At 47.0% G+C, this 25660-nt stretch overlaps 1 protein-coding gene across 2 annotated transcripts in view; it reads right to left on the bottom strand.

Annotated features, from left to right (window-relative positions):
• Window positions 1-2026: 2026 nt before the first annotated feature.
• LOC147427888 (Ppx-GppA phosphatase) overlaps window positions 2027-25660 on the bottom strand; it is a 62739-nt gene continuing 39105 nt past the window's right edge. For both annotated transcript variants that reach the window (XR_015186044.1, XM_086497351.1), the window contains exon 8: window positions 2027-2324. Coding sequence is in view for 1 of the 2 variants with exons in the window: in XM_086497351.1 (XP_086353477.1) it covers window positions 2235-2324 (90 nt within the window). In the remaining variant the exon portion in view is untranslated. The remainder of the gene's footprint in view (window positions 2325-25660) is intronic.

The raw sequence follows: 25660 nt of genomic DNA, 5'->3' as shown, positions 1-25660 counted from the left end.
TTATATTCCCACATGCACACCCACATTGTGTTGTATTAGCCCCTAGTCACTACTTTCACCCCCCCTACACAATTCTAGGTAGCTGCTTAGTTCACATCTAGCACTTAAGATTTTAGTTTTTCACTTTTCTACATTTTAATTTTGTACCTAGACATCGTATTAGATCCACCAAGATTGTATCAGTTTGGTCTCATAGGTCATTTTGGCCTTTTGAAGACGTTTAATAACATTTTCTTTCATTTCATCTCTCTCTCTCTCTCTCTCTCTCTCTCTCTCTCTCTCTCTCTCGTGCACGCATACGCTCCCAAGCAGTGTTCGGGAAAAATGTGTCTCAACTTAATATCGTGCAATTTTCAATTTCAAAAATGCCAGTTGAGGGCAAGGGGAAAAGGAGATATTCCGTCCCAAAAGAGAGAAAAATAGTGTAAAAGTCCAAAAAAAATAACCTAATTTTCTAAAATTTCCTCTTGGCAAATTCAAGGAAAGGAATTTTGTATTGTTCGAAAAATGATTTTTCCCGAACACTGCTCCCAAGGCAGAGTGGGACAAACCAACTATTTGACTGGTGTCTTTATTAAAGATTGAAGGGTGGTCTTGCATTTAGACATAAAGTCAAGGCGAGCAAAACTCCACAAGTGGAGCTCAACTTGTCAGGCCATGCGTGTGTGGCTACTGCATCCTCAAGACGACCCATCTACTCGAGTAGCCCGTCTTTGAACCACTCCAAAATCCAAGGAAAATAATAGGCAGCGTCAAACGTGCAACTTTCATGTTATCTAGGCTGATCCAGAGCTATTCTTGTGTTAGCCTGAGCCCCACCTTCTATCAGATTGATAAAGCGCTTACATTTACATTGAAAACCGCTTTGTCTCTGTGAGTGGGTTGTGTGGGAATTGTGAACCATTGGATAAAGCTTTTGGATGAGTTCCCCATGGCAAGCTAATGATGGAAAAACTTTTTTCTTTGTAAGAGGGGCATTACCAAAGCAAAAGTATACCCTCGACTAGCGGTGATGCATCTGTCCAAGGAATTCATGTCCTAAAATTAAGCATTATGTTTGCTAGGATTTTTTTTAAAAAAATTAAGAAATTTTGAAAATTTTGTAAAGTAATTGCCAAACTGTAGTCTTTTTCTCACTTGACTTGAACATAATCAATATCTATGCGGGCCAATAAATGGCTATTTTGATCTCTGTTGTCGCTTCCTAGCACCAAGTAGGCAAAAAGACGCAAATATGATCAACTTGGCTTAAATGATAGGGGCATGAAGGAGGATGAGGTGCTCGAAGGCCAAGAACAAATGGTGATCTGTGGAGTAGGGGCAATTTGAATAGCAGATGTAGGAACTACAACATATCCGGCCCAGTAGATTTGCTATGAAAGACATTTGATATATTTTTTAACGAAGCGAACAGCAAGCTCTGAGACCTTTTTGCATCAGCAAGTCCGAGTAAGATCAAGGGGAAAGGTGGGTGAATATGAATCTCAAGGGAGCCAGGCTCACAGAATTCTAAAAAAGCAATTAAGATATGTGACTCTCAATTTTCATAGAGAAGATGTAAAGAATTGAAGTAACAGGTTGGCTTTTGGTATTTACTTGTAAATTACAAATTTCCACTTGGAAAAAACTACAAAGTTCTACATTAAAAAACTTGAAAGAAACTACAAATTTCTACTTAGTGATAATTTTTTGAAAGGGTTTTAAGCTTAGAAAAGCGCCTTTTAATTTCAATTTGCTTGACCCACTTTTGTATGCAGAGAAGCTTTCCACTTATACCCTCATGCGCATGCTGGAGCAGACTTCAGTTCTAAAATGAGCCAGGCCCTGACCTTCAAACGTTTCCCAAAAAACAGTTCCACCTCCTAGAAAAATGCTCTTTGCAAAGACTAGCAACTCTAGAATAAGGTTGAAGAGGGCATTAAGCCATGATGGCTAAACACAGAAAGACTGAAACAGAAGAAAAACATTTTATGGGATCTTTAAACAAAAAAAATAGGCTTTTTGTAGAGACATTAGGAGATATATGTAGAGAAAATCTTGAAATATTTCACAAGAGAATGTATCAAAGCCATATAAAACAATAAACTACCAAGGATTTTACTCTCTTCGACGTATAAATGTATGACTTTTGTACAAATAGACTGGGACTTTAGTGCTAGTCCCAAGCTTGGTTGTAATTTACAATGAGAGGAAGTATGCAAGGTGGATGCTCCCTTGCCGGTCACCGCATACTTCTATGATAGCTGATCACTCAAATCATCCACTTTAAAAGCATTCTCATCAGAGTGATCTGCTACCACAATGGATGCCTTGCACTTAAAAACCTGAAAATTTTTCAACTCTCAGTGATGGCACATGGTCCACAGGGTGCTATAAGTATGTTAAATCTTCCCTTGAATGCAAACAAAAAGGTACATGAGACTCTAAACAAGTTAATCAATGTTACCTTCTTGCCTCTCAATTAGCACAAAAATGTCAATATCTTCTCCATATAAGAAGGGTTTCGCACGTCTGCTGGCAACTTTAAGCTGACAGCAGCAAACTTATTCGCTTGGGAGAGTGGCAGGGCTCAATAGAGCATTTTATAACTATGCCAAACAGGTCGGCCGTGTTTGCTTAGCTGGATTAACCCATGCCTGTGCGAATGCGCTCTAAGACAAACTGCAGCAAGCCTTTCTCTTGTTTTAGTGTGCTTTTTGACACCTTTGTCTTACTTTTATTGCCACAAAGATCTCAAATCATTAATGATGCCTTTTGGACTTTGATTTCCTTCAGAACTCCCAAGAGATGGTACAAATTCTACCTAAAAGACAGGGTTTAAGGAACTAATGAGCTGGCAATTGGTCCCACTTTCATCCCTGCAGCAGACCTGTATAATAGAACATCTCCATAATCTAAAACTGGAATCGACTCCGCAGCTATAGAGGATCCTGCAGAAGCATCCAAAATACAACGCATGCAATGCAACTAGTCCAAATACTCTCGAGTGTGTTAGCATTAGAAAAAGGCAGCTTGTTTAAGCATGTAAGAAACAAGCTTTCCAAATGCCTCAGGCAGTACTGTTGGTCATCATGAAAGACATATGCGCACTAGCCAATCTAGGAGGACCCTGAGAAAATTTAACGCAGCCAATGATCCGTAGAAATAACCAGTAGAGGCAAGACTGAAAACTAGCTCCTCATCTTCCCCCTCGTAAACAAGGTGAGGACCTATGTCCATTCTAGCCAGACCGCTACACCTGCTTTGTTGGAAAAACAGCTGCAAGAATGCACGCGAAGTTGGGAAAGATGAAGTAGTATTAGTAAGTGTGCTAATAGAACCTAGAGTGATGGGCTTATATACAAGCCCGGAGGAAAAACCTCTGGTGAGGGAAAAAGTGCCCTAGTAGTCATGAGTGCATTCACACAAACCACTACCATAATATTGTCACAAATACCTCCTTGGAGTGATGTGTTGAACATGAGCTGGCACTCACACCTAAATTGGTCCACTGACCATGTTTTTTGGCCTTGGGCCTTAAATATGAGCCTTGGGGGTCCTCTCTCACAGTCTACTGTGTGCATATTGCAAAGACGGAGCTCCCTGGCAGTTGTAGCTTTTGTATCAATTTACAGGTCCACTAGGTAGACGGAGCTCCCTGGCAGTTGTACCTTTGGTATCAATTTACATGTCTCTCTCTCTCTCTCTCTCTCTCTCTCTCTCTCTCTCTCTCTCTCTCTCTCTCGGTATGGGGAGGACATACCATCCCCATACACATGCCTATCATATGAGATCATGGAGTACTCTACATCGGCTGAATTTTTCCTTCTGGGAGACTTCAATGCCAGAACAGGTTGTGACCAGTGTGAGACATACGACATAGAGGACCCGGGGGCACTACACGCGACACAAGAGGAGACTACCATATGGCCTGCATCACTAAGTACGGCCACCATTTACTCAAATTAGGCTCTCAACACCATCTCGTTATTTATAATGGGGTGGCCGAGTGGCCCACTTCAGGAGGGCTGACATGTATACCAGACGGAGTTGCAGCCCGGGGGGGGGGGGGGGGGGGGGGGGAGAGTACCGTGGATTACATCATGAGATCCATAGAGGCCACCCACCTACTTAGCTCTTTTACCATCCTGAACATAACTATCAGAGCCGATCACACCTATCTTGCACTCTCCCTCATTGAAAACAACACGCACGATACACCCCCCACGCACCACAATTCACTTCACTCATGAGCTAGCCCCCCTATATTCAACAGAGATCAAGAAGGAAATCCTTTTACTCCATCCCTCTAATTCACTGTGCTTTTGGAGCCAGGTGCCTTTGAGTTGAAGGCTTTTTATGTAATTGCTTTTCCATGGCCAAGAACCTTTAAATAAGACCCTTGGGCCTCTCTGTGCTCATAAGTGCTGACGAGCCTATGAGTAGAGAGGACTGGCAGGCAACTGTACTTTGCTCAAGCATTAATACAAAAAGAAATACCGAAAGGGGCGCCAGTCTTTGGGGAAATCTCTCTAGGCACAGAACTACGCCGGGCCATGTCGACTCAACTCTAACTGTGATTTAAGTGTGAAGTATTTTTGAAGTGTTTCTCTCATGTGTCGTGTCAGATTCTCAACTTGGGGTGTCCAAGTCTGTTAAACATTGACCGAGCGTTGGAGCTAAGGAGATCGAGACGCGCACCACTGAGGAGAGGAGCTTCACAACATCGACGGAAACTACAACAAAGGATTCAAGCCATACTATCTCAACATCCAGAGTACAGATGAGGATGGATTCATCACTCATTATATCACCCTCTCGTATCGGGCACCCATTGTATCAATGGTCAAACATACCCCACACAATTCAAGCTAGTAGCACTTCTAGATTCATTTTCATATCTCTTTTTTTGTACCCAGACATGGTATCAGATTCACCAGTTTATAGCAGATTGGTCTCATAGATCATTTTGGCCTTTTGAAGACGTTAATATATCATTTCATTTCTCTCTCTCTCATTAAGTAAAAGGAACCTTGTGTACATACTGAGCACGCATCTTAAGCTATCACCATCAATCACTTCCGCTGCACCTAACATCTCTACTAGCTAGCCCTAAGCTGTATAGTGTATTGATATTCTAATATAAAGATAAGTATGCATGATCTGCAGCAACCACAATAGGTCTCGATGAAACGCACACCTCTCGGATGCGCGGGACTTTTCACCATGCCTCTATGGGAAACTTTTCTTTTGCCCCTATCTATATGCATAAAGTTGATGCACCCTCTTTTGGACTCTTGTCCTCTTTCCATTCCACAACTCGTAGATTCAAAGATTTTCCTCCTCTTCTCTTTCTCCAACGTATCGTTTATGATACTAGGAGAAGAAGGTGAGGAGCTAGCTTTTCACTTTGTTGTCATTCCTATCCATTTGGTATTTTCCTCGTACTGTTTTACCACATTGGCCCATGACCTGAATCCACCCACTACATGTGACTCGTTTTATTTCTTGCTGTAAATGTGGACCCACTATACAGTTAGTTGTCTCACTTGTATCAAGCTTACTTTTACATGCTACAATTTCTTCCTTGAGGTTTTCAATCAAAGCATCTTTTTAAGCACTTCTTTTTTTTTTCCCAAGAAAAGGTCCTTCTATTAGTTAATGAAACTGCCCATAGGCTACAACAATCGTAAGGGGGGAGACTCTCCCAATGAAAAAACAACATATGTACAATGAGGCTAAATCAAGAGATGGGAGGAGGGAAAAGCCACACAGGTGGACGGTAGTGCCATCTCATCACACCCTGGACCATGGTGAAGAAAGGCTCAAGGCGCCAAAACCGAAGGAAAGCCTCTCTACGCTCCCGCATGAGGACGGAGCTGCCCTGGCTCTCGACTGTCCTCTGAGAGTGTGGACCAGCTCTAGCCAAAGATCCCGAACAGTCTCTGCTGGTGGTACAGGGCGAGCCTCAAAGATGTGAAAGCAGCGGGCCCGCCAAATGAGCCAGAGTGTCACGCCACAGATGAGCTCCCAACACTCCTCTCTCACTGCACCACTCCTGTGGAGTAAGCTCTGTAGCAGGTTGGGGTGTAGGTCGGCCCCCCTGCATCACAATCATCCTGTTGGTGGAGGACAGCTCAAACTGAAGCGCCAGGCCTGTGAGAGTGGACCAAGCAGCTGCCCCCCAAGTGTACTATCGTGCTGTGGAGAGAGCTGGCATCAGCCGAAGGACACAAAGCCAAACCTGTTGTGCCAAAGGACAATCCCAGAGACAATGGCGCTGACTCTCCACAGGATGGTCGCAAGCTGTGCATGCTGCCGAAAGACCACTATGTACAAGCCAGCTCCCAACTGTTGTAGCCCGATGTGCGACCAGCCACTGGAACAAAGTGACTCGCCGCGACTGTCTGGAGTCCCACAACCTCGCCCAGAAAGCTAACAAGAACTCAGCTGTGAGACCCTCCTCCTGCCAATGAGGTGCTGTAGTAGGACGAGCCTCTCTCCGTGCTGCCAGTATGTGACATCCCAGACGAACAGTGTACTGAAAGAAAGGGACACTTGGGTGGTCGGCTGAGGAGAAAGGGTCCCTCCAAAACCACTCCCCAGGATCCCATTGCACTCGTGCCAGCGGGAGACACTCCCAAGCCCACAACCTCCAGTGGCCAGTCTCAAGAGATGCTAGGTTAGGATCTATGACACAAGTCCTCCCACAGATGCCCACAACACAGATCCTCTGAAAACAACACTCTGCCACCTGTGGGGCCTCTACTGAAACACGTTGTAAACGACCCACACACTGTAGCTCGAAGAACAGGGAGCAAACAGTCTCCGAGCAAGCTCGAACTGCGATGAGAACCTCTAGTCGTGTGAAGGCTCCCATCCATCTGGGCGCTGCTGACTCAAGAGGCGTGAGCCACTCAGCTGGTACTGCCTCTGTGATGTCCTGACACATGCTCTGCATCCCTCTCATGCCCTAAAGCTGGATGCTCTGAAGCTCCTCTGACAAGCCTGAAAACTGTAGCCAGTCACCTAAAGTGCGTGCTGGACCCTCTGTCATGGGACCACAAGAAACATGAGGCCTACTCCCAACCAAGTGACCGAGAAAGCCACTGTCTTTCTCTAGTTGATCAATGCACCTGATGCACAACAAAAGGTCTCAAGAGCCTGCTCACACCTGTGAAGGTTGGCCTCCTCGCCCTCCAAGTACCAAGGCTGAGTCGTCAACAAACTCAACATCCAGTAGCTCATCTCCCCGAATAGGGAGCGCTAAGCCATGTAGACCAACCTGCTGTGAAACCAAAAACCTGCCCTCAGCATAGAACAGAAAGAGGAAGGGGGCAAGAGGGCAGCCATGTCTGACCGAACGTCTGAGCATGAAACGAACGCCTCTACCACCTGAGAAAAGTACCTGACTGTGTGCCCGTCTGTAGAGAGCTGACACATCTCTGATCCAGGCATCTGAGAAGCCCATCCTGCATAGAGTGCCCTCCAAAAAGTCCCAGTCAACTCTATCGTAGGCCTTGTCAAAATCGAGAAGAAGTATCACCAGATCCTCACCACGGAGGCGTACGAGGGCAAATGCCTCCCAAAAAGTAAAGATGTTTTCAAGGATACTACACTCCTTGACAAAACCTGTCCGTGTCCCATGTATGATGCTCTCTAGAAGTGGCTGAATCCTCAAACTCAGAGCCTTGGCAAGAATTTTGTAGGCTGAGTTGAGGATGGTGATGGGCCGCCACTGTCGAATCTCATCCAAGGAGCCACCCTCCTTGGGAATAAGGTAGATCAGGCCCTCACTCATGCTGTCAGGCATCTCTCCTGTGTGTAGGATGTACTGAAAAGCGTTGCAGAGATTTGAGCCAAGCACATCCCAGTACTCTAAGAAAAAGCTCGGAGTCAAACCATCCTCACCTGAACACCTACCACGGGGAAGTGCTCAGAGGGCCGCGTGGAGCTCCTCTAGCTGTAAAGGCAACTCAAGACTCTGGCGCATCTCCTCAGTCACAGAAGACAAGGCATCTGTGCCCGCACCTCCTGAGCCTTCCGTTCCTTTAGTGAGAGAGTGCAATGATCACAAACAAAGTGGTAAACACTGTGAATGAAGGTGCTAAGACTGCCCAGGGACTGCAGTTCGATACTTGGGTTGTCAGGTTGGTTTGGACTTGTCTCCCGAGCAGCAGATTGCTCCTCTTCTCTTGTCCATCAGGAGAAAGCTGTTACATTGGAGCTCAGCACGTCTGTCGCTGGCTGGTAGAGTAGTAGTTGCCAACCAGGTGCTGTTGGCGACTATGTAGTACATCACTTCCTGCTAGATCTTCTCGAGTTCTTGTATCAGCCAGGTAGAGAGGCTAATCAGGAACTTCCTTTGGTCAGGACGTGACACTCAGATGGCCCGAGCCAAGGTGGCTTGGTCGGTCATCACGCTTCCTTGTTCTCAGGGAGGGCTTGGGATCATTGATCCAGCACAGCAGAGTAGAGCCCTTCTAGGGAAGTTCATAGTCAGAGGACTTCTTCCAGGTGAGGAGCCCTGGAAGGAGTTCTTGTTGCAGAGGCTTCGTGCCACGGTGCCTCAGTCAGGAGGCCCTTGGCAACCTTCGACCAGATGGATCTTTACAGAGATACGCCGAGTTGGTTTTTGAGCAGGAGACTGGAGGACCGCTTCGCTATGAGTTTGCTTCGTTCTTGGGAGCTCTTACGGCGTGGCCTGGAGCAGTGACAGCCAATGTGCACAGAGGAGCCCCTACGGCAGCCCCTCGTCTGGAACCCCATGGTTAGCACTCAGAGAGGCCACTTGGTTGGTAGTCGACCGCATGTTTCCAAGGGTCCCATGGCAGCAAGTCCAGCACGCTCTCTAGGTGACTGGCTACACTTTACAGGTTTGTCGGAGGAGGTACAGGGTTACCAGCTCTGCAGGGCATGAGAGGGGTGCAGAGCATGTGTCAAGACATCTAAGAGACAGTTCCAGCTGAGTGGCTCACGGCTCTCGAGCCAGTAGCACCCCGGTGGATGGGAGCCTTCACACGACTGGAGGTTCTCATTTCAATCAAGGCCTGCTCAGAGACAGTCCCAGCCCTGTTCTTCGAGCTTCAGGGTGGGGGACGATTACAGCGAGTTGCAGTAGAGGCCCCGCAGGTAGCAGAGTGTTGTTTTCAGAGGATCCGAGTTGTGGGCATCTGTGGGAGGACTTGCGTCATAGACCCTGACCCAGCAACTCTTGAGACTGGACACTGGAGGCTATGGGCTTGGGAGTGCTGTCCACTGGCACGAGTACAGTGGGATCCTGGTGAGTGGCTATGGAGGGACCCCTTCTCTTCTGCAGACCACCCAGGAGTCCCCTTCTTTCAGTACACTGTTCGGCTTGGACGTCATATACTTGCAGCACAGAGAGAGACCCGCCCCGCTGCAACACGTCATTGGCAGGAGGAGGGCCTCACAGTCGAGTTCTTGGCAGCCTTTTGACAGAGGCTGTGGGACTCCGGACAGCCGAGGCGCGTCGCTTTGTTCTAGTGGCTGGTTGCACACAGAGCTACAACAGTAGGGAGCTGGCTTGTGCATAGTGGTCTTTCGGCCACATGTGCAACCTGTGACCAGTTGGTGGAGAGTCAGCGTCATTGTCTTTGGGACTGTCCCTCGGCCCAACAGGTGTGGCTACGAGTTCTTCCGCTAATGCCTACTCTCTCCACGACTAGACTGTACACTTGGGGGGCAGCGGCTTGGTCCACTCTCACGGGCCCGGCACTTCAGTTTGAGCTATCCTCCACCAGTAGGATGATAGTGATACAAGGGGGGCGTCCCACACTCCAGCCTACTACAGAGCTTACTCCACAGGAGTGGTGCAGTGAGAGAGAGGAGTGTTGGGAGCTCATCAGTGGCTTGACACTGTGGTTCATCTGGCGGGTCCGCTGTTTCCGCATTTTTGAGGCCCGCTCTGTGCCGCCAGTAGAGACTGTTCGTGACTTTTGGCTAGAGCTGATCCATACTCTCAGAGGACAGCTTGAGGGACTTCAGGGCAGCTCCGACCGCATGCGGGAGCGCCGCGAGGCTTTTCTTCGACTCTGGCGCCTTGGGCCTTTCTATACCATTGTCCAGGGTGTGCTCAGATGGCACTACCGACCACCTGTGTGGCTCTTCCCTCCTCCCATCCCCTGATTTAGCCTCATTGTACATATGTTGTTCTTTCATTGGGAGAGTCTCCCCATCATGTTTGTTGTAGCCCTCTCTTGCAGAGGTGGTTGTAGCCCTACGGACAGCTTTCATTAACTGATAGAAGGATCTTTTTCTCGGAAAAAAAAAAAGGCCACACAACCACCCCTCAAACCGGCACTCAAGAAACCTCCTACTCCGAGGATGTTTACAGAGCAAGAATTAGAAGAGATGGTTGATACACGGATTACCCAGCTTTTTGACGCAATCAACAAAGCCAAAAAGCACGACAAAAAGCAGAAGAAAGGAACTGACTTCCCGGGTTATTGGGTCATCAATCTGCTTTTGCCTCGACAAGAAAGCAGAAGAAGCATGTCAGATTTGAAGGAGTATCCAGTTCTTCTTCTTCTTCTTCTTCTTCTTCTAACAGTTCTTCTATCTCTTCTGACTCGAGCGAAGAAGACGGGAAAGGGAAAAAGCGAAGCTTCGGAAAGGGCAAGAAGAAAAGAAGACTAAGTTTCACCGAGTTTCTGACAGTTCTACAGAAAACTCGCCTTCAGATAGTTCGGACTCCAATGATCAAAGATTTTATGCAAAGAAGAAGAATTTCTATAAAGCCAATCAGTATGAGTTTCTGGAGGATAAAAGCAAGAAAGTTCGAGAATTTAAAGAAGGTGGACAGTCAATTAAATTTGACACTTTTTTTGGATTCCGAGATGCTTGAGGGCTTTGGCCTTCATACAGCATTTTGATGTAGCTTTCTTTGGAGTACATTACTCAGAGCACTCCAAGATTCGGAGGGCTACCTCTTACTTCAAGCGAAATGCTCGAACATGGTGGTCCACTCTTCTGTTGAACAAGAAAGCTCCAATTAAATGGCTGAAATTTAAAAGGCTTTTTATTTCTTCTTGGTTGACTCGGGAGTACAAACGCGACATACGAACTGCTTGGAACCATCTTTGGATGACCAAGAAAGATACCTTGGACGCATATTGCGAGAGATTTTGGAGTTTTTTCTACCCGCTTCTTCATTTAAGAAGATCTCGTTTAAAGAACAGATTGAGCGGTTTACCTTGGGACTTCCTACGGAGATCCGCGATCTCTGCTTAGAGCAAAAGACGGATTCTATTCAAGAGCTGATGAGTCATGCGAAACGGAGCTTTGCCATACACTCAAGCAGTTTGACTTTACCCCACAGATGAGATCATGACGCAGAAAATAGAACTGACTTCTAAAAATGAAAGTAGAAAGAAGAAGAGCCCCCAAGATCAAAAAGATAAGGATGCACGATCCCGGCTCACTCCTCGGGAGAGAGCCAACTACATTAAAGAGGGGAAGTGTTTTGGATGCGGGGAACAAGGACACGTCTCCACGAAGTGCCCTAAAAAGGCACAGAAAGAACAAGATGAAGAAAGGCCAGCGAGTTCAAAAGCAGCTGAGGAACGTGGACGAAAAGGCAAGATGAAAGCAGGATTGGTTCCAGATTGCATGGGTACTGACCCAAGCAGATTGATGAGTACAAAACTTTGCCGAGCTTGGGGCAAAGTGAAAGATCAAGACGCCCTGAATTTCTTTGATGGAGGAGCCAAGGCCAACTTCATTTCACCGGAATTGACGGCGCGGCTCGAGATTACACCCGATCGGATGGGGCCACAAGCAGAGGCAGTTCTAGCAGCACTCGGCAGGGACGTAGCCATTACACCTAGCATTGGAAAACTTCGGTTGCATTGTCAAGGATATTTGGGGCACGAGGACTTCTACATAATGCCCTTGGAAGGTTGTGATTCAGACATTGAAAGAGAAATTGACTTACAGGACCAGTTTTGACTTTGCCGGATTTGCAGAAGTCATTTGAAGTATATTGTGATGCTTGTGGTCGTAGTCTGGGTGCGGTCTTAATGCAAGAAGGCCATGTCATTGCCTACGAGAGCCAATTGTTCTCAAGGCAGGAATTGACATCACAGATATATGAGAAAGAGCTTTTGGCGGTTATCCATGCTCTAACTCAGTGGCAACATTACCTACTCGGAGCCGATTTTACGGTCTTCACAGATCACCAGAGTTTACGCTACTTCTTGTCACAGAAGCAGCTATATTAGAAAAGCAGATGTGGTGGGCGAACATCTCGCCACAGTTTCACTTCCAGATTGTCCATGTGCAGGGACAAAAGAACTTGGTGGCGGATGCTTTGTCCCGAAGCCGTCGGTTTTGGCTATTTCCGCGATACATCATAGGAGCTTCGAGGATATGGTCGATCAGTATGCCACAGATACAGATTTTGCACATATTTCAACTCGGATACGGAATGGGGAGGTAGTAGCGGGATATTCCATTCGGGATGGCTACTTGATGAAGAAAACGATGTTGTGTGTTACACAACCGTTGAAGGAAAAGGTTTTAACCAAAGTCACTGACCACCATTTACGGGTCACCACGGCATTGCTACCACCTTGATAGGTGTGGAGAGATACTTCTTTTGGCCGAGACTCAAGGACATGGACGATTTTGTACGCAATTGCTTGGTATGCCAGAAGGTCAAGTTTGACAGGCATAAAGCACAGGGATTGTTACAGCCTTTACCCATACCCACCCGCCCCTGGGAAAGTATTGCAATGCATTTCATTTTTTATCTTCCGAGAACACAGAGTGGACACGATGGTATCTGGACAGTTATTGACAGATTTAGCAAGCAAGCTCATTTCATTCCAGTGAAGAAAACAGTTAAGCCGGATCACTTAGCGAGACTGTTTGTGGCCCAGATCTTCAGATTACATGGCATGCCTGAGACAATTGTCTCCGACAGAGACCTCAGATTCACGAGTTTGTTTTGGAAGGCTATTTGGGAGAAAATTGGCACGCGGTTGCAATTCTCGTCATCCTTCCACCCGCAGACAGATGGGCAATCGGAAATTGCAAATTCAATCGTACTGGATCTGTTGAAGTCTTCTTCTTTGGATCAGAAGACTACATGGAAAAAGTATTTTGCCCTTGGTCGAATTTTCCTACAATAACACGATTCACTCTTTGATGGGGAAGGCGCCGTTTGAGATTATTGAATTTGCTACGAAGGTTCCACCCTTTCTTAGCATGAAAGATAAGATTTTTTGAAGCCAACCAGTTCACGAGGGACTTGGACTTGGTCCGGGAGGCTTTGCAGAAATCTCAAGAAAGACATAAGAAGGTAGCAGATCGACATCGTCGCGATTTGAAATGGAAGGAGAACGATTGGGTGCTCTTACATTTTGAGAAGGCACGCCTGAGAAAGAAAAAGGGAAAGCAGCGGCTTTTTCCAAAGCTTAGCATGAGATACTATGGACCTTTCCAGATTTTCGAAAAGATAAATGATGTCTCCTTTAGACTGAAACTGCCCGATACTTGGAGGATTCATAATGCTTTTCATGTGAGTCTCTTGAAGCCTTTTAAGGGCGATGTGCCCGATGATGAGGAGCCTGATGAGCACCCCGAAGCGGAGGAAAACAAGGAGATACTCGTTCCAGAACAAATTTTGGCACATAAAGATAGAAAGGTAAAAGGTAAAATGATAAGGCGGTTCTTGGTTAAATTCAAGAACTAACCCGCATTGGATGCGAAGTGGATAGAGCAGGAGGATGTCACCAGCCAGTGGCAATTCCATTTTTGTTTATTTTCTCTTTCTTTGGGGAATTTTGTTTGTTTTACCTTTTGGAAACACCCCTCTGGAAATCTAACTGCCCTGCATTGCATAGCCAGTGTGGAACTGTTCAGAGAGAGTCCAGGCCTAAGGGCTAAAGAGCACTAAGGTTGGACAAGGACTATGGTTAGCCAAAGTGGGGTCATTGGCCTGCCAAAGCGGAATCCTTTGCTACACAGGCTACATTTCAGTTCTGGGTGTGGCTGCAGTGTACAAAGAGGGTCAGATGACCTAGAAGAATGTAATGGCAGAAACTCCTAAATTTTAGGGACGGCTATTTTTGGACGGCAAAATGTCTTCGCGTCATTACGTGCAGTTTGACATGGGGATCATTTTGTTACTCTGTGGCCAAGTCAACAGAGGCTGCAGGTCAGATATTTTTAGACCCGAGGGTCTAAAGCGGGAAAATGCACAAATAAGTGACACTTGGCACTCTGAGGCCAGTTTACTACTTAAAGAGAAGGCAAAAACGTGATTTTCAGCTGTGAGCTCGTTTTTGAGTGATGTCACAGGTGGGAGAGCTTCAATGGAGTGCTGGCTTACCCTCTATGTACAGTGAGGTGCAGGATGTCATGACCTGCACACCTCTCACTACTCTCTCTCCCCTATTCTTTATGGTTATGCCCCTCTAGTGGGCTCATCAGATTGACCATGTACAGTTGTGTGGGTCCATGCGCGATTGTCGAGGCAAGAGCCTCGTGCACAGGTACTGGATTAGCTAGCGGCTAATCCCCGCAGGTACAGGTGATTCGGAGAGGTTTCACATGCGAAATCTCGTCCGATTCAAAGGGCAAGTAGCCCTACATGTGCGGGAGCTCGAGGTCTTGCTACAGATGCGACTGGCACGCGAAACGGAGCCCAAAACAGGGAATTACAGCCTGCTGTGTATTTTTGCAGGTTTAGGGTTTTGGCCCTAAACGGACCCTAATACCCCCAGGAGGTTCGAGGACGCAAGGGGACTGCTGTACAGGTGATCTGGCGCATTTTCGGGGCAGAAAACAGAGAATTCAACGTGCTGCAGATTCTCGCCAGGTTTTGCAAAAGTGTCCGTATGCGTCGGGAAAGTCATCCAATGCGTGGGAATACTGACTGTGAAGTGTCCTAGTACAGTTATGCTGCCGAAATCAGGCCAGAAATTCAGCCAAGATTGTGTGGGGCAGCTTGTAGGGAACCACAGCTTTTATTCCCTCTTTTAAAGAATAAAGAAATACCGAAAGGGGCGCCTATTTAGGGGCCAATCAGGTGTCTGACTCGCATACAGATGCATTCTAGCATCTGTATCCCATTCCCCTCTCTTATGTCATTATAGCACAGGTAGAATAGACGACTAATAATGGGTGAAAGCTAAATCAAGGTTTGAAGTAAAGTCTACCGCCCTTTTTGAAGTTAACAGGCTGGTTACATGGTTCCATCGACGGGATTAAATCACTTTTTCCTGAAAAAGTGAGCCAAGGTCAGTTTGGGTTAAAGACAGAGAGATTTTGGGATGACCTTGAAAACACAGAGAGTTTGAAAGTAGATCGAGTGGATTTACAGGTGAGAAAGGCTACGAGAGTCTTTCTTTGGATATAGGTGAGAAAGTGAAACCGGCCCGTAGGGCGGTAGGCGTTGGCTTTCACCCGAAATTCTTTACTTAAACACACACACAGAGCACTTTGCAAAGGAGACCTGTAACGAGAATTAACACTTCATCACACACACGGCTCGGAAGCTAGAATGCTCCGAGCAGACGCCGCAACCTGTAGGCCCCAAAATTGGCGCCCCTTTCGGTATTTCTTTATTCTTTAGGAGGGTAAATTACAAGGTAAGGTCCTGGGAATCCTTCACGTGTATCCACCTAAATACCATTTGATTTGGCCAAATTTCGGCAGCATAACAGTCCCAAAACTTGCGCGAAACCAATGCCCCTGCTGGAACTCGCTTGCACTGTCGTATACCCTCTGATTCCTGTCCAAAAACAGTAAATTCAGCATGCTGTATTTACTGGTTTTTGCCCTGTTTTCAGCCCCAAACAGTCCCCTAACTGTCCTTTGCCAGTGGGGCACGATTCCCAATGATCCTGGCGTCCGTACGGCTGAAAAACAGTGAATTTACAGCGCATACACAGCGCTGATTTTGCACCTGTACGGTGAGGTTATGACCCTCACCAGTGCCTGCTTTGGAGTAGCAGTTAGCTACCCCTGTTCCTGCTCAAGGAGGCTCTTGCCTCAGCACAAAAGCATGAACCCACACAACTGTACATCAGTCAAATGAGTAGCCCTCTTGTGGGGCATCACATAACTGCACGTAGGGGAGAGAGAGAGAGCAGTATGTAGCGTGCGGGGCATCACTCCCGTCACCATATTGTGCATAGAGGGCAAGGTAAGCATTCCATAGCTTCTGTACCTGTTACAATCCGCCTGTGGCTGAAAATGGCGCCCCCTTTGTTGATATGCAGCTCGTTTTTGCCTCCCAGAGTGGCAAAATCGCTCACAAGCTGACACGTCGCCCAGTTTCCGAGTTTGGGCTTTCCCTGCTAAAAATATCTCAACTGGTGCGTCAATTGACTTCGCGGCAGAGTTGTAAAGTGTTCCCCTAGTCATACCGAAGGTAATGACGCGAACACATTTCGTGGCCCAAAATAGCAGTTCCCTAAATTTTAGGAGATGCTTCCGTTGGGCTCCCACTGGTCTTCTGACCATCTATCCTCATTGGGACCGCATCCAAAAATGCAATGTGGCCCAACTGTCGGATACTTTTTGTTGGTAGTCCCACCTTGACTTTACGCCTTAATTGAGTTCACTTCCTAGTATCCACCAACTTGCTAAGTGCGACGGGGGGGACCTATATGATCTTGCTCTGAGCCTAGACATCCTCTTACCATACGAATTCCAGTGCCGACCACTTCCCGTCTGCGGGTGAATCTACCGTTCACATTGGCCATACAATGTCCGACCGTTTGCTACTTCAAGAAGAGGGTCTTAAACAAATAAAATAAACCCCATTGGAAAGCAACCAACAACCAAGGTTAGCAGTTGCCACATCTCTGTGACATGGTTAATAACTGCCACTTCCTCGTGACAGAAAGGCTACAAGTCTTTCTTTGGATTTACAAGTGAGAAAGGCTACGAGAGTCTTTCTTTGGATACAGGTGAGAAAGGCTACGAGTCTTTCTTTGGATACAGGATGGATGGCAACAAGGAAGAGGGTTCCTCTTCAGAGGATATACAGCCTATTCCAACTGCACATGACATTGACGAGAGTTCAGGCCAAGCAGAGAAAGCGTTGCAGGTTGTTACTGCTGTGACCATGTTCAAGCAATTGATGGAGAATCCAAGATTTATGGAGTTCATACAATCTTCATCAATAGCACATCAAGTTCAAGGCAGTTTTGGCATGCCAGGAACAGTGTTTAGGGGTATGGAAGGCATGGTGCCCAACCCCATGTATGCAAACATTGGTTTGCACCCAGGATTTCAGGGTACACAAGGTCAGTTTGGGGTGTCACAAGGCAACTTGGGTATGGCTGGTTTTTCAATCCCATCAGTGAATATGACACTTGGACATCAACGTGTTACTGGCCAAGGAGTACAGATGGCTCACACAAGTGTACCCATTATGCAAACTGTCTCTTTTGACAATTTGGAGTCAATGGATAAGCTAAAGCCATACAAAGAAGATAATCAGTTAGTCCATTGACACATTCAATGGCTTTGATGAGAGGACAAAGGTTTTCTCTTTCCTCGAACAGTTTGACAAAGCATTTGTTGGAAGGAGCATTTAAAGTCAGGAAAGTTGCCACTTTTCTGAGAAAAAAAAATGCAAGTCAGTGGTGGAATACACTGTTGTTACAAGGACAGACTCCTTCCACTTGGAATGATTTCATACAGGTACCGAATTAGCTAAAGGCTGATTCAAAACAGGTACAGGATGATTTAACAAGATTTCTTGCGAGAAATCTCGTGTAAATCAAAGGACAAGTAGTCCTACTGATGCAGAAGATCAAAGGCTACGAATTGGTGCGATTGGCACGCAAAACAGAGCCCGAAAGAAGAAAATACAGCTTGCTGTATTTTTCTGCAGATTTAGGGTTTTGACCCTATTTGATGCCTTTTTGTCGCAAGAGCTTCGGGGAAGCTAGAGGACAGTAATACAAGTGACCAGGAGCATTTTAGGAGCTAAAAACAGAGAATTCAGCGTGCTGAATTTCCAGGACAGGTTTGCAAAAGTGCTCTATTATGCGTGGATAATCACTTGGATATGTGGATTTTTGGTTGTGAAGGTTCTACTACAGATATGCTGTCAAAATTGGGTCAAAAAGAGAATTCTCAGCCCAATAAAAGTGACAGCATAAGGGTAGATCACAGGTTAATCTCCAAAGATCAAGATGAAGAGCAGAGAAAGATTGTTTTCGATGCTCCGTATGCAAATCAGTGATATTGCATAAAGGCTAAAATTGCCTGAGAGTTGGAAGATTCACAATGCGTTTCATGTGAGTCTTCTCAGACCCTATGTGGGTGATGTGCCAAAAGAAATGCCAGCTGATGATCAGCCGGAAGTCGAGGAACTTGACGAGATCTTGGTCCCGGAACAGTTTTTCGCACATAAAGAAAGAAAAGAAAAGGCAAGGTTGCAAGGTGCTGTTTGGTAAAGTTCAAAAGCTATTCACCTCTGGATGTCAAGTGGATAGAAAAAAGTGAACTTGCAGAGTCACTAAAAGTATGGGAACTTAAAACCTTGGTTTGCAACCTACCTTGACCCCTTGAGATTCAGAGCTACATGGATTGTCAGTGTGACAATGGCTTCTGAAAGAAATGATGTACATGTTACTTACAGTGAGCTCAAATGAAGTGCATGTTACATGAATGTTAGAGCTGTACAGATTGTCAGTTTGGCAATTGCTCTTATGGAATGTCCAAAAGTTTGGTTAGTGCTATAGAAGTGAGTATTTCTTGTCAATTTGTCAAGGATACAGTAATTGCTTCTATTAAAGGGTACATGTGTAACTGCATTCTTAAACTGTTGGTTTGGGTATGCTCGAAAGTGTTACTGGATCCAACGTGTACTAAAAGACAGTGGCAAAATGCGTCGCTACCATTTTGTCATTGAAAAGTTGATGACTCAAAGCAATGGCAGAGTGCGAAGCTACCACTATGTCATTGGGACAAGGTTCACACGCAGGCAATACATGTGTCGACGAGGTGTTGAATACACCAGGGTTGACAATGAGCATGTATGTGTCGTGCATGTGTCGACAGGTGTTGAATACACCCGAGTGTTGACTGTAAGCATGTACGACATAGGTGCAAACGAGGACGTTTGAGATTTCAGGAGGGGAGTATGTCACCAGCAAGTGGCAATTCCATTTTTGTTTATTTTCTCTTTCTTTGGGAAATTTCGTTTGTTTTACCTTTTGGAAACACCCCTTTGGAAATCTAACTGCCCTGCATTGCATAGCCAGTGTGAAACTGTTCAGAGAGAGTCCAGGCCTGAGGGCTAAAGAGCACTAAGGTTGGACAAGGACTATGGTTAGCCAAAGTGGGGTCATTGGCCAGCCAAAGCGGAATCCTTTGCTACGTAGGCTACATTTCAGTTCTGGGTGTGGCTGCAGTGTACAAAGAGGGTCAGATGACCTAGAAGAATATAATGGCAGAAACTCCTAAATTTTAGGGACTGCTATTTTTGGACGGCAAAATGTCTTCGCGTCATTACGTGCAGTTTGACATGGGGATCATTTTGTTACTCTGTGGCCAAGTCAACAGAGGCTGCAGGTCAGATATTTTTAGACCCGAGTGTCTAAAGCGGGAAAATGCACAAATAAGTGACACTTGGCACTCTGAGGCCAGTTTACTACTTAAAGAGAAGGCAAAAACGTGATTTTCAGCTGTGAGCTCGTTTTTGAGTGCTGTCACAGGTGGGAGAGCTTCAATGGAGTGCTGGCTTACCCTCTATGTACAGTGAGGTGCAGGATGTCATGACCAGCACAACTCTCACTACTCTCTCTCTCTCCCCTATTCTTTATGGTTATGCCCCTCTAGTGGGCTCATCAGATTGACCATGTACAGTTGTGTGGGTTCATGCACGATTGCCGACGCAAGAGCCTCTTGCACAGGTACTGGATTAGCTAGCGGCTAATCCCCGCAGGTACAGGTGATTCGGAGAGGTTTCACGTGCGAAATCTGGTCCGATTCAAAGGGCAAGTAGCCCTACAGGTGCGGGAGCTCGAGGTCTTGCTACAGATGCGACTGGCACGCGAAACGGAGCCCAAAACAGGGAATTACAGCCTGCTGTGTATTTTTGCAGGTTTAGGGTTTTGGCCCTAAACGGACCCTAATACCCCCAGGAGGTTCGAGGACGCAAGGGGACTGCTGTACAGGTGATCTGGCGCATTTTCGGGGCAGAAAACAGAGAATTCAACGTGCTGCAGATTCTCGCCAGGTTTTGCAAAGTGTCCGTATGCGTCGGGAAAGTCATCCAATGCGTGGGAATACTGACTGTGAAGGGTCCTAGTACAGTTATGCTGCCGAAATCAGGCCAGAAATTCAGCCAAGATTGTGCGGGGCAGCTTGTAGGGAACCACAGCTTTTATTCCCTCTTTTAAAGAATAAAGAAATACCGAAAGGGGCGCCTATTTAGGGGCCAATCTGGTGTCTGACTCGCATACAGATGCATTCTAGCATCTGTATCCCATTCCCCTCTCTTATGTCATTATAGCACAGGTAGAATAGACGACTAATAATGGGTGAAAGCTAAATCAAGGTTTGAAGTAAAGTCTACCGCCCTTTTTGAAGTTAACAGGGCGGTTACAGAGGACCTGGCACATACTCCTCAGATTCTGAATCTTTACCTTGAAGCTTTTGGTTTAGCATAGTCTATTCCAAAGTGAACCCCGAACTCAGCTGGGCGGAATTTGGTGCAGCGGGTATGCACAAGAGGGGAGTCGCTCCACTCCTTTGTCAACAGATTGCCCCGATTTTTGATACTAAAATCACTAATGTTTTGAGTTTTAGGGATACTATGAGCTGAGAGTATTCTGCTGTATGACTTTATGAACTGGAATTCCCGATAATATGATACTGATTTGTTCTTGACTTGTCTAAGTGCAGGAATTGATAGACGAAATGACTGCAGCATTTCGGTCTAAAAGATCTCAATAGACATGGTTGCAATAAGGATTAGTTAATCGGGCATCTATGAGGTCCCGAGTGGATCTAGATGCGATTGCTAAATACGTTGCCGATTAATCATGATCTGAGATCCGAATGAGTTTTGAATGTGATTTGTCATGTGATGTCCAGTCGATTGGTACATGTGCTAGATGTGTTGTTCCTAGTGCGTCGATACTAACAGGCAATGTCTGCTAAGGCAGTTTATGGCCTCAGTCTGTTTTGCAAGCGTAATCGAGGGCGATTACAATGCTTTCAAGAGGGGGGTGTGTCACAAACCAGTGACGTGGCAACCCGGACACACACACACTTACACCCCGGCTGGCTGCAAAATCCCGTTAAACACGCTGCAGTGCTGACGTGGCAGCAGTGTACAGACCCCCGAAAGATGCGGCGCAGATTATGGCGGGGGAAAAAACGACATCTGTACGGAACTGCTGACATGGCAAAAGCATACGGACTTCCAGCTTTTTGGCTACACAATGCTTGAGAGAGAGAGCTTTTGAATAGTTGCTTTATTTTTCATGCTTTTTAAAGTATGGCAGCTTTTGGGGCTTTGCTTTTGGCATCCCTTGTAATGAATAAATAAGTGGTTTGGGCTCCCACTTCTTAGAGCATCTGGACGTAGAGTCTGAGAGTGAGACCCCTCCCACTCCCTTGTACTTTGAGCACAGATTAATACAAAAAGAAATACCAAAAGGGGCGCGAGTCTTTGGGGCCAATATCTCTAAGCACATCCGTCGGGCCGTCTCGAATCAATTATGAACTGTGAACTGTTTTGAAGTGAATCTCTGCTGTGTCGCGATAGAATCTTTACTTGGAGTGTCCAAGTTTGTTACATGCTGCCACACATCTGAAACCCGCATAACCTCGCCAAAGCTGCCAACTCAACTCCATGCACAGTAGTATGGCTACCTCCAATCCTGTCAGCGGGGCCCTCCAACATGTTGAAGTCTCCCCCAATGCACCATTGCTCTGCCTGCGGCAGAGACTCTACAATGTGAGCCCAAAACTCTGCACGTGCGCTCGCCACATTGGGCACGTAGATGTTCAGGAAGCCCATGAGGGAACCCTGAACCTGCATAGTAATCCACTGAGCCCCGCCTAGCACAATAATCCCTTTGCCCACAATGGCCTGCTGCAAAGAGTCCGCAATAGTCATACATACCCCACCCTGGATGCCTCCTGGTCCAAATGCAACTGACCAAAACGTCTCATAGCGACCACGCAAAATCTGACCACATCGTTGAATGCGGCTCTCACAAAGATGATGCTCCTGTAGCATAAGAATGCCTATCTCACCACCCACAAGGCATCTCTGCAGCTCCTGACGCAGCCGACCCCTCTGACACTGAAACTGGGGCCCTCCTAATCCCTGCACATTCCATGAGATGATCCTATGGAGTTTGTGAGAGAAAACAGATGCTGCCCCGCAGCAGCCAACCTCGCTATTTTTGAGGCCGGTTTGGATGGGGAGTAATCCGCATCCGAACGACCTCTAGACAAGCACAAAAGAAGTGATTGTCCCGCCCCAGGCCCAAGCCGAGCGTGCAACCCGAAGGGCTACATCCTCTGTCCAAGAATCCTCATGCACAAATACATAACAAGGAGGGCACTGAGTGTCAGCAAACAAATGCACCACAATGTGCCTGCAACCCGCTGCATCCGGAGGCGTCACACTGAACCTGGCAAGAGGCCAAAGTGTCTGCACCAAATCTGTCACCGCTAAGTCCCCTGTGTGGTGTGAGAACTCAGTATCTTGAATCTGGAGCCAGTCAAGGACTGTGTGCTGGGTCCACTCTGTGAGATCCCTACCACACAGCAGAAAGGAGACCTACCGCTGTGTCCAGAGCCTCAATGCCTCTAGCTGCAAGAAAGAGGACGTGGACTCGAAAGCTAGCCTCCTCCAAGTCAGGAGAAGTGTCACCCAAATACCGAGTGAAGTTGTAGTCGAAGAAGTCCAAGCGTCTGCGAATGTCGAAGCTAGTTAAACCTCTAAGGACTGCTGCAAAGGGAGAAGTTTGCACCAAAAAAGGCGGCCTCATGTGGGGCTGTCTTTCTCGAGCCACACGGTCGTAGCAAAAGAACTACCAAGAGAACGGCTCGCGGAAGAAACGTGTCCAGTACCCTGCGTCTGAGAAGGAGTGGAGGAGGGGTCAGGAGATGAGACTGTGGGCCCCATTGGGAAGAGAGGAGGAACGGGAGGCGAAGGTGGAGGTGGGGAGGTGGGGGGGGGGGGGGGGGGGGGGGGGAAGGCGGGGGAGACGGAGCGGTAGCATCTGAGGGAGAAGGAGGCGGTGGTGGAGGAACTGAAGTGGACGGGGCCTCCTCAGGCAGGTTCTACTAGAGGGGGTCAAAACAATTCCCAGTCGGAACCCACTGCTGCTAAGTTGCAGAAGGTCGGGCACCAAGGAGAGCAGTGCGGCAAGCCCGTCCCTGTCGACGGCGACCAAGCACCTGCTACCAGCGTCAGATGTCTGATCATTGGTCTCTGTCGAGGTACCAGCCTGTGCGTCCTGTGTATCTGGTTGCTTGGCATGCTCAGCCTTGGTAGGCTGCACATGCGCTGTAGATCGAGGTCTCCTACGAGGACGGGCCTTTGCCAAATGACCCATGTGCCTGCAAATGAAACACTGGTTCGGGAGACCCGAATATTCCACACTCTGTCTGATCCATCCCCACTCACCCGAGGCAACAGTACCACCTTGGGGAGAGAGTGTGTCACGAACCAAAACCCGCACAGTAGGTAAACCTGCGGCCTTTGTCACAGTTGAAGCTGCAGTGCGCGAAGACTCTAGAACTGTCCCAAATATGAAACCAATCCTGGGGAGGAGAGGGAGGTACTCTCGCCTCGGGCTTGCGAAACAGACTTTTAATCGGCAAGTCTACCTCCTCCTCGAGCACATCTGTAGTAGGGTCAAAACCATGATGCCAACGTCGGAAGTAAGCTCGAGCTGCTCAGATGCTGAGTGGGCTCATTGAATGTCACGTGACACATCCAACCCTATGTGTCCGTGGACAAGCTACAACATGATCAGGGTTTAGTCAGTCCAGTCAGTCTAGATTAGAAGTGACCTGGCACTTTTGTGAGTCTATTCGTAGACCGTGCATGCCCAGTCACTTGGTATAGATGCATATCCTCTGGTTGCACACAACATGATCATCAGAATCCCGATCAGAATCCATTAGAATCAGTTAGGGGATTTTTCCAGTGATTTTAGCCTTTTTTTTCCTATTTTTGACATTTTTCACTTATTATTTTTAAGTGAAATCCCAACAAAAGTAGATAGGGCAATTTTGCTAAGTTTGTATATAAGCAAACTAGAGCTAGCACTATTTGGGAGAAGAGGCAACAGGAGCTCCCGCTCAACAGGCACCTTCTCAACAAGAACCCATCAGAACCCTTGGCGTTTTGGTGTTCCCTCATCGCCCACACCCTCATCAGCCTAGCGTTTTGGTTTCCCACAGCACCTCCCAAAGATCCCCTAGCGTTTGCGGTTCTCTCATCACCAGGAGTCCCCAGAACCCAAGCGTTTTCATCAACGATAGCAGGCTAACCCAGCGTTTTCTGTTTTCAGCCCTGAACATCGCCGGCAACCCCAGATCACCTCAACGTTTTACTAACGCTATAGCAGATGTCCAACGTTTTTGGTTTTCAGCCACAATCACAGCAGAGGAGCAGTGTTTTCAGCAAGCATTAGAAGCGGCAAATTCAGCCCTAAATGATTGCAGAAGATCTCCATTTTCAGCCCATACAAAAGCAGCCAAAACAGTCATTTTCAGCCACCGAAACAGTCCCGAAATTCAGTAGATAGAAGACCACAGATTTCAGCCCTAAAGTCGTCGTCGTCATCACCGTCATCGTCATCGACATAGTCCCAAGTTGCATCAGTACATTGCATACACATTGTACCACTTTGTGCAATCATAAGTAGACCACTCTCGCCGACGAGAGTGGGGCCTTCGGAGGAGGGTTTTACAAAGTCTCTCAGTCTCATTCACTTACACGCACAGTGTCCATTCACTTTGTTTGTGATCATAGCATTCTCTCACTAAGAACGGAAGGCTCTACCTGCCATAAGAATAAAAGGAACCTTGAGCATAGTTCGGAGCACTCATCTTGAGCAAAGCGCAAACAATCATTCTGCTACACCTAACATTGGTATCAGAGCTTTGGCAGTGTTCTGTATCACTCAAGGAAAGAACCACAAGAATTTTTTTTGCTTGTTGAGGTCGCACGAACCCAAGTTCGCTTGGGCGTGTCGATTCCTAATCGTGTTTTGTTGAAGAGTGACAGGAATCCCAAGAAAGAAGGGCTTGTCCAGCCTCCCCTTGTCTCTTTTCACTCATTGAGAGCGGACCGTGCAATTAGCGGCCGGCCAATCGACGTGAGGTGGGAAAAAGCAACCTTGGTGTGAGCGCAAGGCCGCCAAGGGGTGGCCCGCGGAAAGGAGTAGAACTCGCGTGAAGAGAAGATCCTTCTCAAACACGGTTTGCAAGCGAAAGAAAACCTCAAGATCCTCAAGAACACAAGAACCAAGACCCGCAAGAACCCAAGTTCCTCGTGAACTTAAGAACCCAAGACCACAAGAACCCAGGATTGCAGAATGGTCATCACTTGAAGCGGAATGGATACTTCGCGGTGATGAGCACGAGAGAGGCGAAGAAGAATTTTCCCCACCCAGGAGGTTTTTATGACCCTCCCCCTTTTCCATCTACGACG

Source organism: Adiantum capillus-veneris, chromosome 23 (genome assembly GCF_014529385.1).
Source record: "Adiantum capillus-veneris isolate H3 chromosome 23, ASM1452938v2, whole genome shotgun sequence".
In the NCBI taxonomy this organism is placed as follows: Eukaryota; Viridiplantae; Streptophyta; class Polypodiopsida; order Polypodiales; family Pteridaceae; genus Adiantum; species Adiantum capillus-veneris.
Note: the sequence above shows the minus strand (reverse complement) of the source record. Positions and strands in the feature narration are given on the sequence as shown.